The sequence below is a fragment of the Candoia aspera genome, chromosome 3 (assembly GCF_035149785.1).
Source record: "Candoia aspera isolate rCanAsp1 chromosome 3, rCanAsp1.hap2, whole genome shotgun sequence".
In the NCBI taxonomy this organism is placed as follows: Eukaryota; Metazoa; Chordata; class Lepidosauria; order Squamata; family Boidae; genus Candoia; species Candoia aspera.
In genome coordinates this window covers 6,288,251-6,302,181 of record NC_086155.1, presented here as the reverse complement: position 1 = coordinate 6,302,181, position 13,931 = coordinate 6,288,251, and the positions used below count along the sequence as shown (strand labels likewise).

Sequence of the window (13,931 nt, the reverse complement as noted above, 5' to 3'; positions counted from 1 at the left end):
GAACTTATTAAAAATCAAAGGCCTGAGAACTTGTACCTGGCGCTTATAAAAAAAGATCACCTGACTAGGTTAAGGATTAATCCCTCCCCTCCTGATTGAGCAGTTGATCCTATGCTCCCCAGCCACTCCCTGCTGAAAAGATTCCTACACACCGCTTGTTCTGTTGGGCGGGGGTAGAAGAGGGAGATATTTTTGCATCTGGCAGCTTTGTGAAATTGGCTGCAGGGAGTTCAAGGAGAATTTCACGGGAAATGGGATTGAATTGGAAGGTTCCCATTTCAGTGCAACCTACAGCATGGCTGCGTAATAATTCACATGTTCGCTCCACTCTGCCATCTGTCTTGCAACCTCCAAAGACATTTTGGGTGGATTTCAGCAAACCAGCCCTATCTTTCATCCCTGGCTTTCAGTTTATATTGGGCAGGGGTTATGCAAGCCCTCTGCAGTGGGGTGCCCGCGAGGGAGGTCCAAAAAGTCAAGATGGCTGACAGATCAAAATCCTGCCTTTTTTACGTGTGTTGCAAAAGAAAAAAGAAAAAGAAGGCGGGGGCAGGGTTTTGACCCCATGGCCATCTTGACTTTTTGGACCTTGGGTGGACAGCCCTGCTCTGCAGTATAAGGAACTGCATTCTGTGGTGGTGGTGTTTTTTTTTTAATTATGCCGAATGGCGATGGAATCGCTTTTCAAGAATAGCGTGGCAATCGAAGTTATGCTTGTTTGGGTGGTATGGGTTTGGTGTTTCTCGGAAAAGAAACAGCCTAGTGAAGACACAGCTGCTTTAATGAATTGCTTTTCCCAGGTGCTTGGATGCAGATGAGTCAAGTTCCCGATGGTGAGAAAGAAAACATTTTAGTTTGGATTTTTGGGTTTAGGACATGGCCTAGAGTCACCATATAAATGCTCTAAAGCAGCATTTCTCAACCTCAGCAACTTGAAGATGTGTGGACTTCCAATACCCAGAATCCCCCAGCCAGCATTGCCCTAAAGAAATAAAGAAGAATGAAATTATTAAGGAATATGCTTGCACAGGGAGGCATTCTGGGCACAGCCTTGACATGAGCCCAGCCTCAGTTCTGTTCCCCTATGGCAATGACTTCTCTTTTAAAATGCAGGTTTTGCAAAAACTACTCCTTTGTCCATATGATTTTGCTTATCTTGCCCCCCATTTCAGTAATGCCCCAAAGAGAGTGGGTTTGGGCTCAGCTTCCCTTACACCAAGTGGCCTGGTCAACATAGGAACTAGGATTGCTTAATTAGAGCAGCTAGGAGTGGGCTGCAAAAATCCGGATCCCCGCTAGAGGTCAGCAAGGGGCTCTCTGGCTTTTTGCGGCCATCTAGTGGCCAAGCCGTTTTTTGCCGGAATCACCACCATATAAAAGGGTAGGTGGCTGGTCAAAATAAGCAGTTGCTAAACGCAGGTTAAAAATCCACAAGTGCCTGATTTGCAAAATAAAGAAACATTGGCTTAAAATGAGTTCCGTGTTACCCGGAGTTCTAAACGAATAGCTGGATTCGGAGCTGCAATGCAGGCGATGACCGGTAGAGGGCACAGTATTGAAACCTCTCTACCCCCACCCTCTAGCGGCTTTTACGTCACCGACGCCTCTCGGCCAACGGGGCTGAGCCTGAGAGAAGCCGAAGCTGGTAATTTCCCTGCGGTGGCACCCAGGATGCATTGCGCAACAGAAGGATGGGATTTCTCCGGAATTTACTTCTTTTACTCCAACTCCTGCTGGCTTTCCAGAAAAATCGTCCTCTTTCGTAGAAATAGCGCCGTTGCAATACAGTTTCTGTGAGTTGCTAGAGACACCATACCTAGTACAGCTGTCACTCTAGTACTGGTTGGTCTCATAAGAAGTTCCCCTGGTGCTGGCCATAAATTGTCGTGGAGTCGGAGTTGTCAAAATGTGATTCCAGTTGTAGTTGGATAGGAGACCACGAGGAAATCCCATGTCAAAAAAAAAACATCCAGTGACAACTTTTATTTGTATTATAAACTGGTTTTTTACTAGGTTTCCTGGCTGCCTCTTGTGGCATCAGTTGGCTTCTCTGCAAGACAAGGAACAGGGGCGGCTTCTGCACTTCAATGAAACTTTGCTGGTCATTTTTAAGGATTCCCGGAGGGAAAGCAAAATGGAATAAAAAGTAGGCAGGAATAGGCTCTATAAAGCAGGAGCCACAACTGGTCAGTGAAGCAAAATGATCTTAACAATTGCCCAAAACGTGTCACGAAAGCAGATTATTTTGCATTTTTACTGCAGCAGCTGTGTCATTCTATTACAAGGAAGAACAATGGTGGGGCATCTTTACTATTAAATTTAATATTGCATAAGGGTTTATAGATCATAATTGTCTCTTGGCAACAGAATAGACGTCCTCCATTGCTGCCTTCAGGAATGTTTTGACTTTTCAGTTGAACCTATAACCCTGGGGTTCCCTGGTGGTCTCCCATCCATGTCCTAACAAGATCTGTCCATTATTGGCATTTATAGATCAGCTATGTTTTTTAGGTGCTGCCAGTACTGTGTACAAAGTTGAGCCGGCCACATCCATGTAGCTTTCTTGGACCCCCAAAAAGCAAAACGGTTTTCCATTGCTGCCTTCTTGGCTGTTTTTTGAACTTCCCTGTCTTGGTGGACAGCCCTGGGATCTCCTAGTGGTCCCCCATCCAAGTATTAACAAGATCCACCCCTGCTTAATCACTTTTTAAAAAAAATCAGGTCTGATTCTTGGAGACTGCCTGGAGAAGTCCCTGAAGTTAGCTTGGCCAGGTTTTTCAGATGTCGTTTGCCATTGCCTCCTTCCTGGGGCTGAGGGAAAGTGGCTGGCCCAAGGCCCCCGTTGGCTTTGTGCTCAACGTAGGGCTAGAACTTGCGGTTTCCCGCTTTTTAGCCTAGCCTGGTACTGTAACCCCAGACTGGCTCTCTGCTTAGTTACACGTGTTTCGCAAGCCCCCTTCGTATAGTTCCAATTACAGAATACGCCCAATCCTATAACACAACAGATTCACAGAACCCGCAGTTTAAACTCCGGTACTGCAAAACACAGCCACTTTCCGCCCCCCACAACATCTCTATTTTTGGAACCAGATAAAGGTAGCCCTACCGAAGCAGGGCCTCAAAAAATTACTTGAAAACTCATAAATGTTCCTCTCCACGGAAATCTTTAGTAAAAGGCGAAAGATTTATACGATCTGAAGAGAAACCAGAGTATGCTGCTTCATTTTCGACTCGGCCGATCCCTGCAGCGATGACTGTCCACAAAGTTATGGCGACCCTCCCGATAGACAAATGACCACATGAGAAGTTTATCGGTCTTTGCAGCAATGAAGAGGACAACGCCAGAAAGGGGGAAAGATTGAAAAAAATTGCCGAAATGACGGAGAAATCTCGTCTTCTTGCTGCGCAATGCATCATGGGTGCCGCCGAAGGGAAAGGAGCTCTGTCGCGTCCTCTGTCGGCTCCGCCCCGCCTGTAGGCGGACGCTCGTAACCTGTTCGCACGTACGCTAGGCATGTTTGCTGAATTTGAGCCTATCTGGAGAATGCGGGACCTATTTATTTTTAAGATTCGGGCACCCATAACTTGATACCCCCCCAGCCTTTTGCACTTGGCATCTTCCAGATGCACTGGAACTCCAACTCCCAGAACTCCACGCAATTCGCTTTTGTCTGGGGAATTCTGGGAAATGCAGTCCGCATACGTTTGCAAAGTGCTGGGTTGAGAAAATTGGGTGAGAAGACCTGGTTGAAGAGGAAACATTTTAGATTGTTCTTTTTCTGGTCATTTTTCAACCAAAACCTTTATGGCAGAAAAGCGCAACCTTCCCAAAGTTTCTGCTTTTCCCTGGATGCAAACATAGCATAGGTTGATATTCTAAGAAGGAATAATCTTTAAACTGGTTTCCCTTGCTTATGGACTAGCTGGCTGAAACTTCCCATTTATTATTTATATTCTGCTTTACTCCAAGAGATTATAATAGCAAAAATGGTCTCCTTTCCATTTTATCGTCACAGGAACCCTTTGAGGTAGGACAGAGCTGTTAAACATGGAAGAAACAAAGACCCTTGTGAACAAATATAATTGCAACATCCTTAAGGTTTGAAAACATCCAGTTATCTTGGCTGATCTCAGAGAATTAAGCAAGACCAGATCTGATTAGTACTTGGGTGGAAGACCACTGCAAAATCTCAGATCTGTTGGCTGAGAATTAAAATCCCAGAAAAATGCAGTGACAAACCACTTCTGTACTGTTACAAGAAAGCAACATGGGTGTGTCTGGAAAGTTTACAGAAATGGGGCTTGACTCCACAGGGACTTTAGGTTCAGCAGAATAGATGGGAAGATATATTGCTTTGCTTCCTGAAATATTAGAAGCCAGACTGTGAATCCACCTGGAAAAGTGTGTATTACTGTAGTGGTACCTCCCACAACTAAGAAAAATCCCATCTATTCAATAGTTTGTTGTTTATTCGTTTAGTCGCTTCCGACTCTTCGTGACTTCATGGACCGGCCCATGCCAGAGCTTCCTGTCGGTCGTCAACACCCCCAGCTCCCCCAGGGACGAGTCCGTCACCTCTAGAATATCATCCATCCACCTTGCCCTTGGTCGGCCCCTCTTCCTTTTGCCCTCCACTCTCCCCAGCATCAGCATCTTCTCCAGGGTGTCCTGTCTTCTCATTATGTGGCCAAAGTATTTCAGTTTTGCCTTTAATATCATTCCCTCGAGTGAGCAGTCTGGCTTTATTTCCTGGAGGATGGACTGGTTGGATCTTCTTGCAGTCGAAGGCGCTCTCAGAATTTTCCTCCAACACCACAGTTCCAAAGCATCGATCCTCCTTCGCTCAGCCTTCCTTATGGTCCAGCTCTCGCAGCCATATGTTACTACGGGGAACACCATTGCTTTGACTATGTGGACCTTTGTTGTCAGTGTGATGTCTCTGCTCTTAACTATTTTATCGAGATTGGTCATTGCTGTTCTCCCAAGGATTAAGTGTCAGCATCTGCAGTAATCTTCGCACCTAGAAATACAAAGTCTTTCACTGCTTCTGCATGTTCTCCCTCTATTTGCCAGTTATCAATCAAGGTGGTTGTCATAATCTTGGTTTTTTTGAGGTTTAGCTGCAAACCAGCTTTTGCACTTTCTTCTTTCACCTTCATCATAAGGCTCCTCAGTTCCTCTTCGCTTTCAGCCATCAAAGTGGTATCATCTGCATATCTGAGATTGTTCATGTTTCTTCCAGAGATTTTAACTCCAGCCTTGGATTCCTCAAGCCCAGCTTGTCGCATGATGTGTTCTGCATACAAGTTGAATAGGTAGGGTGAGAGTATACAGCCCTGCCGTACTCCTTTCCCAATCTTAAACCAGTCCGTTGTTCCGTGGTCTGTTCTTACTGTTGCTACTTGGTCGTTATACAGATTCTTCAGGAGGCATACAAGATGACTTGGTATCCCCATACCACTAAGAACTTGCCACAATTTGTTATGGTCCACACAGTCAAAGGCTTTAGAATAGTCAATAAAACAGAAATAGATGTTTTTCTGAAACTCCCTGGCTTTTTCCATTATCCAGCCGATATTGGCAATTTGGTCTCTAGTTCCTCTGCCTTTTCTAAACCCAGCTTGTACATCTGGCAATTCTCGCTCCATGAACTGCTGAAGTCTACCTTGCAGGATCTTGAGCATTACCTTACTGGCATGTGAAATGAGTGCCACTGTTCGATAGTTTGAACATTCTTTAGTGTTTCCCTTTTTTGGTATGGGGATATAAGTTGATTTTTTCCAATCTGATGGCCATTCTTGTGTTTTCCAAATTTGCTGGCATATAGCATGCATTACCTTGACAGCATCATCTTGCAAGATTTTGAACAGTTCAGCTGGGATGCCGTCGTCTCCTGCTGCCTTGTTATTAGTGATGCTTCTTAAGGCCCACTCAACCTCACTCTTCAGGATGTCTGGCTCTAGCTCACTGACCACACCGTCAAAGCTATCCCCGATATTGTTGTCCTTCCTATACAGGTCTTCTGTATATTCTTGCCACCTTTTCTTGATCTCTTCTTCTTCTGTTAGGTCCTTGCCATCTTTGTTTTTGATCATACCCATTTTGGCCTGGAATTTACCTCTGATGTTTCTAATTTTCTGGAAGAGGTCTCTTGTCCTTCCTATTCTATTGTCTTCTTCCACTTCCGCACATTGCTTGTTTAAAAATAATTCCTTGTCTCTTCTGGCTTACCTCTGGAATTTTGCATTTAATTGGGCATATCTCCACCTATCGCTGTTGCCTTTTGCTTTCCTTCTTTCTTGGGCTACTTCTAGTGTCTCAGCAGACAGTCACTTTGCCTTCTTGGTTTTCTCTTTCTTTGGGATGTATTTTGTTGCCGCCTCTTGGACAATGTTGCGGACTTCTGTCCAGAGTTCTTCCGGGACCCTATCTACTAAGTCCAGTTCCTTAAATCTATTCTTCACCTCCACTGCATATTCCTTAGGGATATTAGTGAGTATAATAGTATAATATATAATATTCAATAGTATAATAGTGAATATCGACATTCAGCTGGACGTGTAATTCTGCATCTACTTTGAATGCCAGGAGATGCTGACTGCATATATAGTGATCCATTACTACTACTACTAATTTATTAAATTTATACGCCGTCCAACTCTCAGGAACTCTGGGCAGTTAAACCTTTAATCTGGGTTAAATTCCCTAAACAAGGGAATTACTAAAAGTATTACTAAAGCAGGGAATGATTAAACCAGGGATTTGATTTCATCTTCTGTAGCTGGGGATCTCAGCAACCTGTGTGAGATCGCTGATAATAGAGCAACTTTTGAAGATGCATTCCTTATTCCTTGGGTATCTGCTCTTTCTCCCGGTTCCTCCTTGGAACGTGTACGTGGTGCCCCCACCTCTAGCAAATGGCGTCTTTGGACATTATATTGCCTTTGTCATTAAGGAACTGGCTTTTGACTTTTAAGAGAGATCTTCTAAATTTTGTCATGTTGGATGGTCAGTACTGTGAAATGACCAAGGTAGTGAGGTCCTCTGGGACTTTTTTGAGCAAGTGACACAGGATCCTTGTTGGGATGTAATGGTATGTGGGAATGACCTTGGGAGACTGGGCCCAGAGACGCTGCCTAGGGAAGGGTCAGATAAGAGAGGGCATAGCCCACAGCTGCATAATGAGAGGGTCAAGAGGCTCAGAAGGGACCCTCCCTAGCTTCTCAGGCTGTAAAGGAGACGGTGGTAGAATTGTACGTTCAGACTTGCAAGATTCTGTTAATTCTCTTACAATAAAATACAGGTAGCTCATCTGGCCATGCTTCCTATGGTCTACCTAGCACTGCTGACATGGGCTGACCTCACCATCTATGAATGTGTCCCAGGCCTTTCCTGGCTTGGCTCTAAACATGCAGGACATGACAGTATGGATGCCAGAGGAGGCAAACACATCATCTGTAGATGGAAGGATGCTGCTGGCCTTGAAGGAGGTGGTAGTTCACCCCTCCTCAAACACACAGACACACAAACCCAAAACCATCGCTCAACCCATCTTTCCTAGGCAATTGTTGACTGGTCTCCAATATCTTGCTCTTTGTTAAGGTGATTGGGAAGATGGTTGAGCTCCTGCATGAGACGGATTATCTAGATCCTTTCCAATCAGGGCTAAGGCCTGAGCATGGGATGGAAACCACACTGCTCACTCTAGTGGACAACCTGTGGTGGGACCTAAGAGGAGGTGGTGTTCCCCTCTTTGTCCTGTCAGCTCTCTCAGCAGCCTTCAGGACCATGGATCATGGTATTCTTTGGAACTGCCTACAAGGGTTGGGGATCAGAACCACTGTTTCACTCCTTCCTAAGGGGGTGGTTCCCCCTGGAGATTTTAGGGGAGGATAGGTCAAGCCCTAGGCACCTCAGTGGCCCTTTTCACCTGGTGGTTTATGCCGGCTGGGGAATTCTGGGAGTTGAAGTCCACACATCTTCAAGCTGCCATGGTTGAGAAACACTGGGTGAGTAGGTAGCATATGAGTTACAGGAAGGGAGGGAGAAGGAGAAGAAGTGGGAAAAGGGAAGGAAGGGGAGGAGAAAGAGAGGGAGGAGGTGGGAGGAGGAGGAGAAGGAGAAGGGAGGGAGGGGGGAGAGGGAAGAAAAGAAAAGGAAGGAAGGAAGGAAGGAAAAGAAAAAGAGAAAGAAAAAGAAAAAGAAAGAAAATTGTTTGAACATAACCTTGAATTCATGGGTCAGAATTCACCTGAGGTTATCTTTACCTTTAGCCAGCACATGTTGGAAAAGAAAAAAAAAGAAAAGGTGGGGGTAGGGAGAGAAAACAGGGGAAGAAGGTGAGCAATAGTGAGGTCTCTCTCTCTCTCTCACACACACACACACAGACACACACACAGAGCCAGGACTCTCTTTCCCCATGGGCTTTTTACAGGCTGGGATTCCATTCCTCTTCAGCCCTTTTTGACAGAAGAAATTACCTCTACCCGATGCACCAGGAGCAGGTGAAGTGGAAACAGTGCAAGAAATTGGGTCACCTAATTTGTACACGTTTACTAACTAAAGGAAGTCAATGGGTGCATATAGCAAGAAGAGTCCGTAACTTGCATAGGAAAGGAAACGCTGCATTTTGTTTCTCTCCACGGTGACTTCTTGGCTGTAGGTATCGAAACCGTGAGCTATTTTCTGACTGGTAGAGCCCGTAGCCCACCTCCCTGGTTTCAACCTCTCATATTAGTCCACCTTCAAAGGCACAAATGTTCCTCCAGGCCCAAGAAAATTTGATCTGGGAATCTCCAGCACTTCTGCTACATCCTGTTGAGCACGAAGGGCAGATGGTGTGGGCAGAATGCCACAGGAGGTATCTCCCCTTCAAGAGAATGGATGACGGGCCCATTTGTAAATAGAAAAGAGAGCATCCCGCAGGTTGAGGAAAGTTGGCCGCTCTTCGGGATGGCCCTTCCAGCATTCCAGCATGATGCTATAAATTTCAGGGGAGCAGCTGTTGGGACGAGGGAGACGGTAGCCCCGAGTAATCTGCTGGATGGTCTCCTGATTGGTCAACCCTAGAAGAAGAAGACAGACAGAAAGATGGCCAGACGCACAATACATAGAGATGGGACAGGTGATGGAACTCACATTACACAGAGATGGGATTCCCCTCCTATGTTAGGGTCTTCAACCCCTTCCAGATTATTTTCTACATCCCAAATCTCTCAAAAATGTCGAAGCTGGGCAGGACTCCAATGTCTCTCCTCTAGCTGTAGCATCAGCTTCAGATTCCATGCAGACCTTCTTGAATTGGAAATAATTGCTTTGGAGTTCTAAGGTCAGGGCTGGCCCAGGACATTTGGTTGGGGTGGAGGACCAAAGGATCTCCAGTATCATTGGCCATAATACAAAGTGTGTGTCTGTGTCTGTGTCTGGGATGCCTTACTTTGTCATTTGAGGTGGAGTATCCCACAAAGATGTCTTTCTTTTTTCCCAGCAGTAAAAATACTACTGTATAGTAATCAATAATAATTTGCTGCCATGTTAGGACACCCAACATGAGCTTTGGAGTGGAGAGATGGTTCTGCGTAAAGCAAGACCAGCTATGTACACATTTTTCTTGGGCAAATCTTCCCCTACCCTGGACTTGCCCAGCACAGGAACTTTTCCCAGGATATTCTATGCAACATGGATAAAAATGGGACAGGTTGTTGATAGTTGTGGCCACCACCCTGATCTTTTTGACCCCTCCCCATGGATACCTCTGCCTGCTACTAAGGGCCCTGTATGGATTCTCATCCAATCAATGAACCTGCTTGAGCAGCCGTGTCAACAGAATCAGCAGCTTTCATCACAGGGATGAAAGCAGTGTTGCACTGCTGCACTGCAAGGTCTCCCCCTTTTTGCACAATGTCACACAGCACAGAATAAAAGTGCATTGGGATGGGGGACCGTGTTTTTTGTCATTTCCCCCACCCCCACCCCGTGAACACCCCTGTGGCCAAGTGCAGGTAATCCTTGCTGAATGACCACAATTGAGACCAGAATTTCAGTTGCTAAGCGAAGTGGTCATTAAACAAATCTGACCTGATTTTATGACCTTTTTGTGGTGGTCATTAAGCAAATCACTGCAGTCATTAAGCGAATCATGTGGTTCCCCATTGATTTTGCTTGCCAGAAGCCAGCTGGGAAGGTCAGAAATGATGATCACGTGACCATGTGATGCTGCGATGGTCATAAATGAGAAATAGTTGCCAAGTGCCCAAATCGTGATCATGTGACCACGGGGACACTGCAACGGTCATAAGTGTGAGGACCAGCTGTAAATCGTTTTTTTCAGCACCATCATAAGTCTGAACTGTCACTAAACAAATAGTCATTAAGTGAGAACTACCTGTGTTGATTTGGCATTGTTTGACTTGTTAGGACTGGGATGGGAGATTATGGTGAAATCCAGGGGACAAAAAAAGCACCCCAAAATAAAGCAGTGGTAACCCACTTTTATAATGCAGCCAAGATAATTGCACAGATAGGACCCCCACCCCCACAAGAGTCAGGCTTAACTTGAGGATGTCTTTGTTTCTTTTTAAAATTTATTTTAGCATGAGTAAATGGAATGGAGAGACTACATGTCATGAGTACTGATGGTGAGCAGGAGGGGGCCTCTATCCAGGGGGGAAAACGCATGCGTAGTACTGAGGAGTTGAGCAGCCATTTAAAGAGACACAGATCAGACCCGCCTTAACTTTGGGGTTTATCTGTCTGGGTTTTCCCACGCTTCTTCGGTTTGTTAGGATTTTCTGTCTAATGTAGCAGTAAGAAACACTAGAGACCTATTCCTTGTCTCAGCGTGGTTCCTGACTGTTAGGACACTACACCTTTCCTTAGGCTGTTGCCAGGAAAAATAAACAACTCTTTGTAACTGCATTTGGTTTGTGTGAATGAGTGAAGGAGCCTTTAGCCAAAATTGCTCCAGCTCAAAACTGCAAGGTTTGGGGGCTTGGAAGACAGTCCCAGATTTGAAAAGATTTTTAATGTTTGGATTCTATAGGTGGTTTGATGTGCTATGGTTGGCTGCCCAGGTCAAATAGGCGGCAGGCGAATCCGTGTATTTAAATAAAATAAATAAATTGCCATTGGTGTTTGTCCTGTACAAATTCAGATTTTAATGGCTGCTAAGTATTCATAGACAGTGGAGATCTACTAGGCCTTAATCTGAGGCTAAACCAGTAGGGCAACTGAAGGAGTCCACTGAAACTGGAGGAAAAACTCGCAGCTCCAGATTGCAGTGTTTCTCAACCCTGGCAACTTTAAGACGTGTGGCTGGCTGGGGAATTCTGGGAGTTCAAGTCCACACGTCTTAAAGTTGCCAAGCTTGAGAAACACTGCTCCAGAGTGTCCAATAACATCCCAATGCACTTCTGTAATACATCCAGTTCAACATTTTAAAGCACTCCCCAATAAATATTAATAAATATTTTGCGGTATGGGTGCTCCCATGACTAAGATCTCCCATCTCATCTTCAAATCTTGCAGTTCAGGAAAGTGGTTTCGTTGAATTTTGATCCCCCTTCCTCCTCCCTCTCCTGCAACCTCAGTTTGAGGGAAACTCGGATGTGTGAATCCTGGGGCTGGTGCAGCCTAGAAGTCTAGATGGGGACCCAGCGGAGCAGCCATGTGGCAGATCTTGAGACTGACATCTTCCACCCATGGAATTATTGGCAGCAATGCTCTGCATGGAGACCCATTGTAATGGTACGTGGGAAGGACCTTGGGAGATGGGTTGCAGAGATACTGCCAAGGGAACGGTCAGATAAGAGACGGCATAGCCCACAGCTGGACAGAGACTCAGAAAGGACCCTCCCTAGGTTCTCGGGCTGTAAAGGAGATGAGGGGAGATTTGTACTTTCAGACTTGTAAGATTGATGTCAGCCTTCCCAGGTAGACCAGACAGCTAACAGGACCAGATGAACTAATTCTACTTTATTGTAAGCTACATTAACAGAATCTTGCAATTCTCCCCCACCCCCATCTCCTTTATAGCCTGAGAAACTAGGGAGGGTCCCTCCTGAGCCCCTTGCTCTGCCCACTATGCAGCTATGGGCTATGCTACCTCTCATCTGACTGTTCCCTTGGCAGCATCTCTTCGCCCCGTCTCCCAAGGTCTTTCCCACATACCATTACTCCAGAGACCCTCAGCATAGCCAGGACTTTGCTCATCCGAGTTCCTTGCATACCCCATTCCGGAGCTGCTTCCCTGCCCTCTCACAGTGCATGTCAGATAGTTAAGATGACTCAGTGAAATGTTAGAACAAGAGCCGGAAGCCACACGACATAATAAACGAACAGAATAAACCCCCCATAAACAGCCTCAATAGAAGTTTATAGCAGGTGAAATCACAGGGCACAGAGTGACTGCCCCATTTGGCCCTGGAGCCGTCTTGCCTGGTGACCATCTTTCCTTTTCTTCCTTGCAGCTGGAGAGGCTGAGCCAGCGTGGTGCAATTGGATTGGGAGACGGCGGTGGGGAGACCCGGGTTCTAGTCCCCCCTCAGCCACGGAGGCTCCCTGGGGGACTCCGAGCCAGTCCTTCCCATTCAGCATCACAGGGTTGTTGTTCAGAAGGACAAAGCGACAGATCAATCTATATAGCAGTGTTTCTCAAACTTGGCAACTTTAGGATGTATAGACTTCAACTCCCAGAATTCCCCAGCCAGCATGAAACACTGCTATATACAGTAGAGATAAATCTATATTGAGATACTGTATGTACGCCTTGGAAAGCTAATCCCTTTGAACACCTATCTGGTATAGCAGTGAAGGTGTTGCATCAGGAGCAGGGAGGCCCAGGTTCAAGTCCCTCCTCAGTCCTGGAAGCTGCCAGTCATTCAGCCCTGCCTACCTCACAGGCTTGTTGTAAAGAAAATTGGAGGAAGGGAATGCTTGGTACACTCCTGTCAGCCCTATGAGGCAGACCAGACCAAACTACTTTTATTTAGATTGGCTATAGTAACATTACCTAGCAAGTCTGATGATACTATACCCCCCCTTTTATTGTCATGTGAATTAGGGGGGTGCCTGAGACACTTTCATAATCCTCCCTGTCATTTGGACTCCAGCAACGTTTTCGTTTCTGTTGCTTTGGCCATGGAGCTTGCCTGTCTCCATCAAGGTCACCACCCGCTTACTCTCTACAAATGCCCTGAGCTTTGGAATAAAAGGTGGGCTATAAATCCAATAAATAATCCAGGCCATCTGGATACAAATACATAAATTAATTCAGAAGATTTTAAAGGTTAAAGTACAACTGAAACCAAAGACTTTTCTTTCAGGTCTAATGTACAGGCAGCTAGACAAAGGCACGGAACTTTACTTTTATATATGACTGCAGTGAGACTATTATAAGCTCAAAAGTGGAAAGATTCGACCCTACCCACAATGGCGGAATGGCTGGTGAAGATGATGGAGCTTCCGGAGATGGCTAAATTAATGTCCTTGATCAGAGAAAAGACAATACAGGTAGTCCTCGCTTAACAACCATTCATTTAGTGACAGTTTGGACTTATGACGGTGCTGGAAAACCGACTTATGACCAGTCCTCACACTTACAGTCGTCGCAGCATCCCTGCAGTCACGTGATTATGATTTGGGCACTTGGCAACCAGTTCACATTTATGACGGTCGCAGCGTCCTGTGGTCACATGATCACCATTTTCGACCTTCCCAGCTGGCTTCTGGCAAGTGAAATCAATGGGGAACCACATGATTCACTTCACAACCATATGGTTTCCTTAACACCTGTGATGATTTGCTTAACAACCACCGCAAAAAAGGTCATAAAATCAGATCGGACTTGCTTAATGACCACTTCACTTAGCAACTGAAATTCCAGTCCCAGTTGTGGTCATTAAGCAAGGACTACTTGCATCTACATTTATGG

General features: G+C 45.6%; 1 protein-coding gene and 1 non-coding gene across 2 annotated transcripts in view; both read right to left on the bottom strand.

Annotated features, from left to right (window-relative positions):
- Window positions 1-3,098: 3,098 nt before the first annotated feature.
- On the bottom strand, window positions 3,099-3,214 carry LOC134495087 (U5 spliceosomal RNA). Its single transcript, XR_010067765.1, has one exon. It is a non-coding gene; the product is annotated as a U5 spliceosomal RNA (small nuclear RNA).
- Window positions 3,215-8,683: 5,469 nt separating this feature from the next.
- SRMS (src-related kinase lacking C-terminal regulatory tyrosine and N-terminal myristylation sites) overlaps window positions 8,684-13,931 on the bottom strand; it is a 36,925-nt gene continuing 31,677 nt past the window's right edge. Inside the window, exon 8 of the mRNA XM_063296935.1 lies at window positions 8,684-9,066. Coding sequence (XP_063153005.1) covers window positions 8,873-9,066 — 194 coding nt within the window. The 3' untranslated portion in view covers window positions 8,684-8,872. The remainder of the gene's footprint in view (window positions 9,067-13,931) is intronic.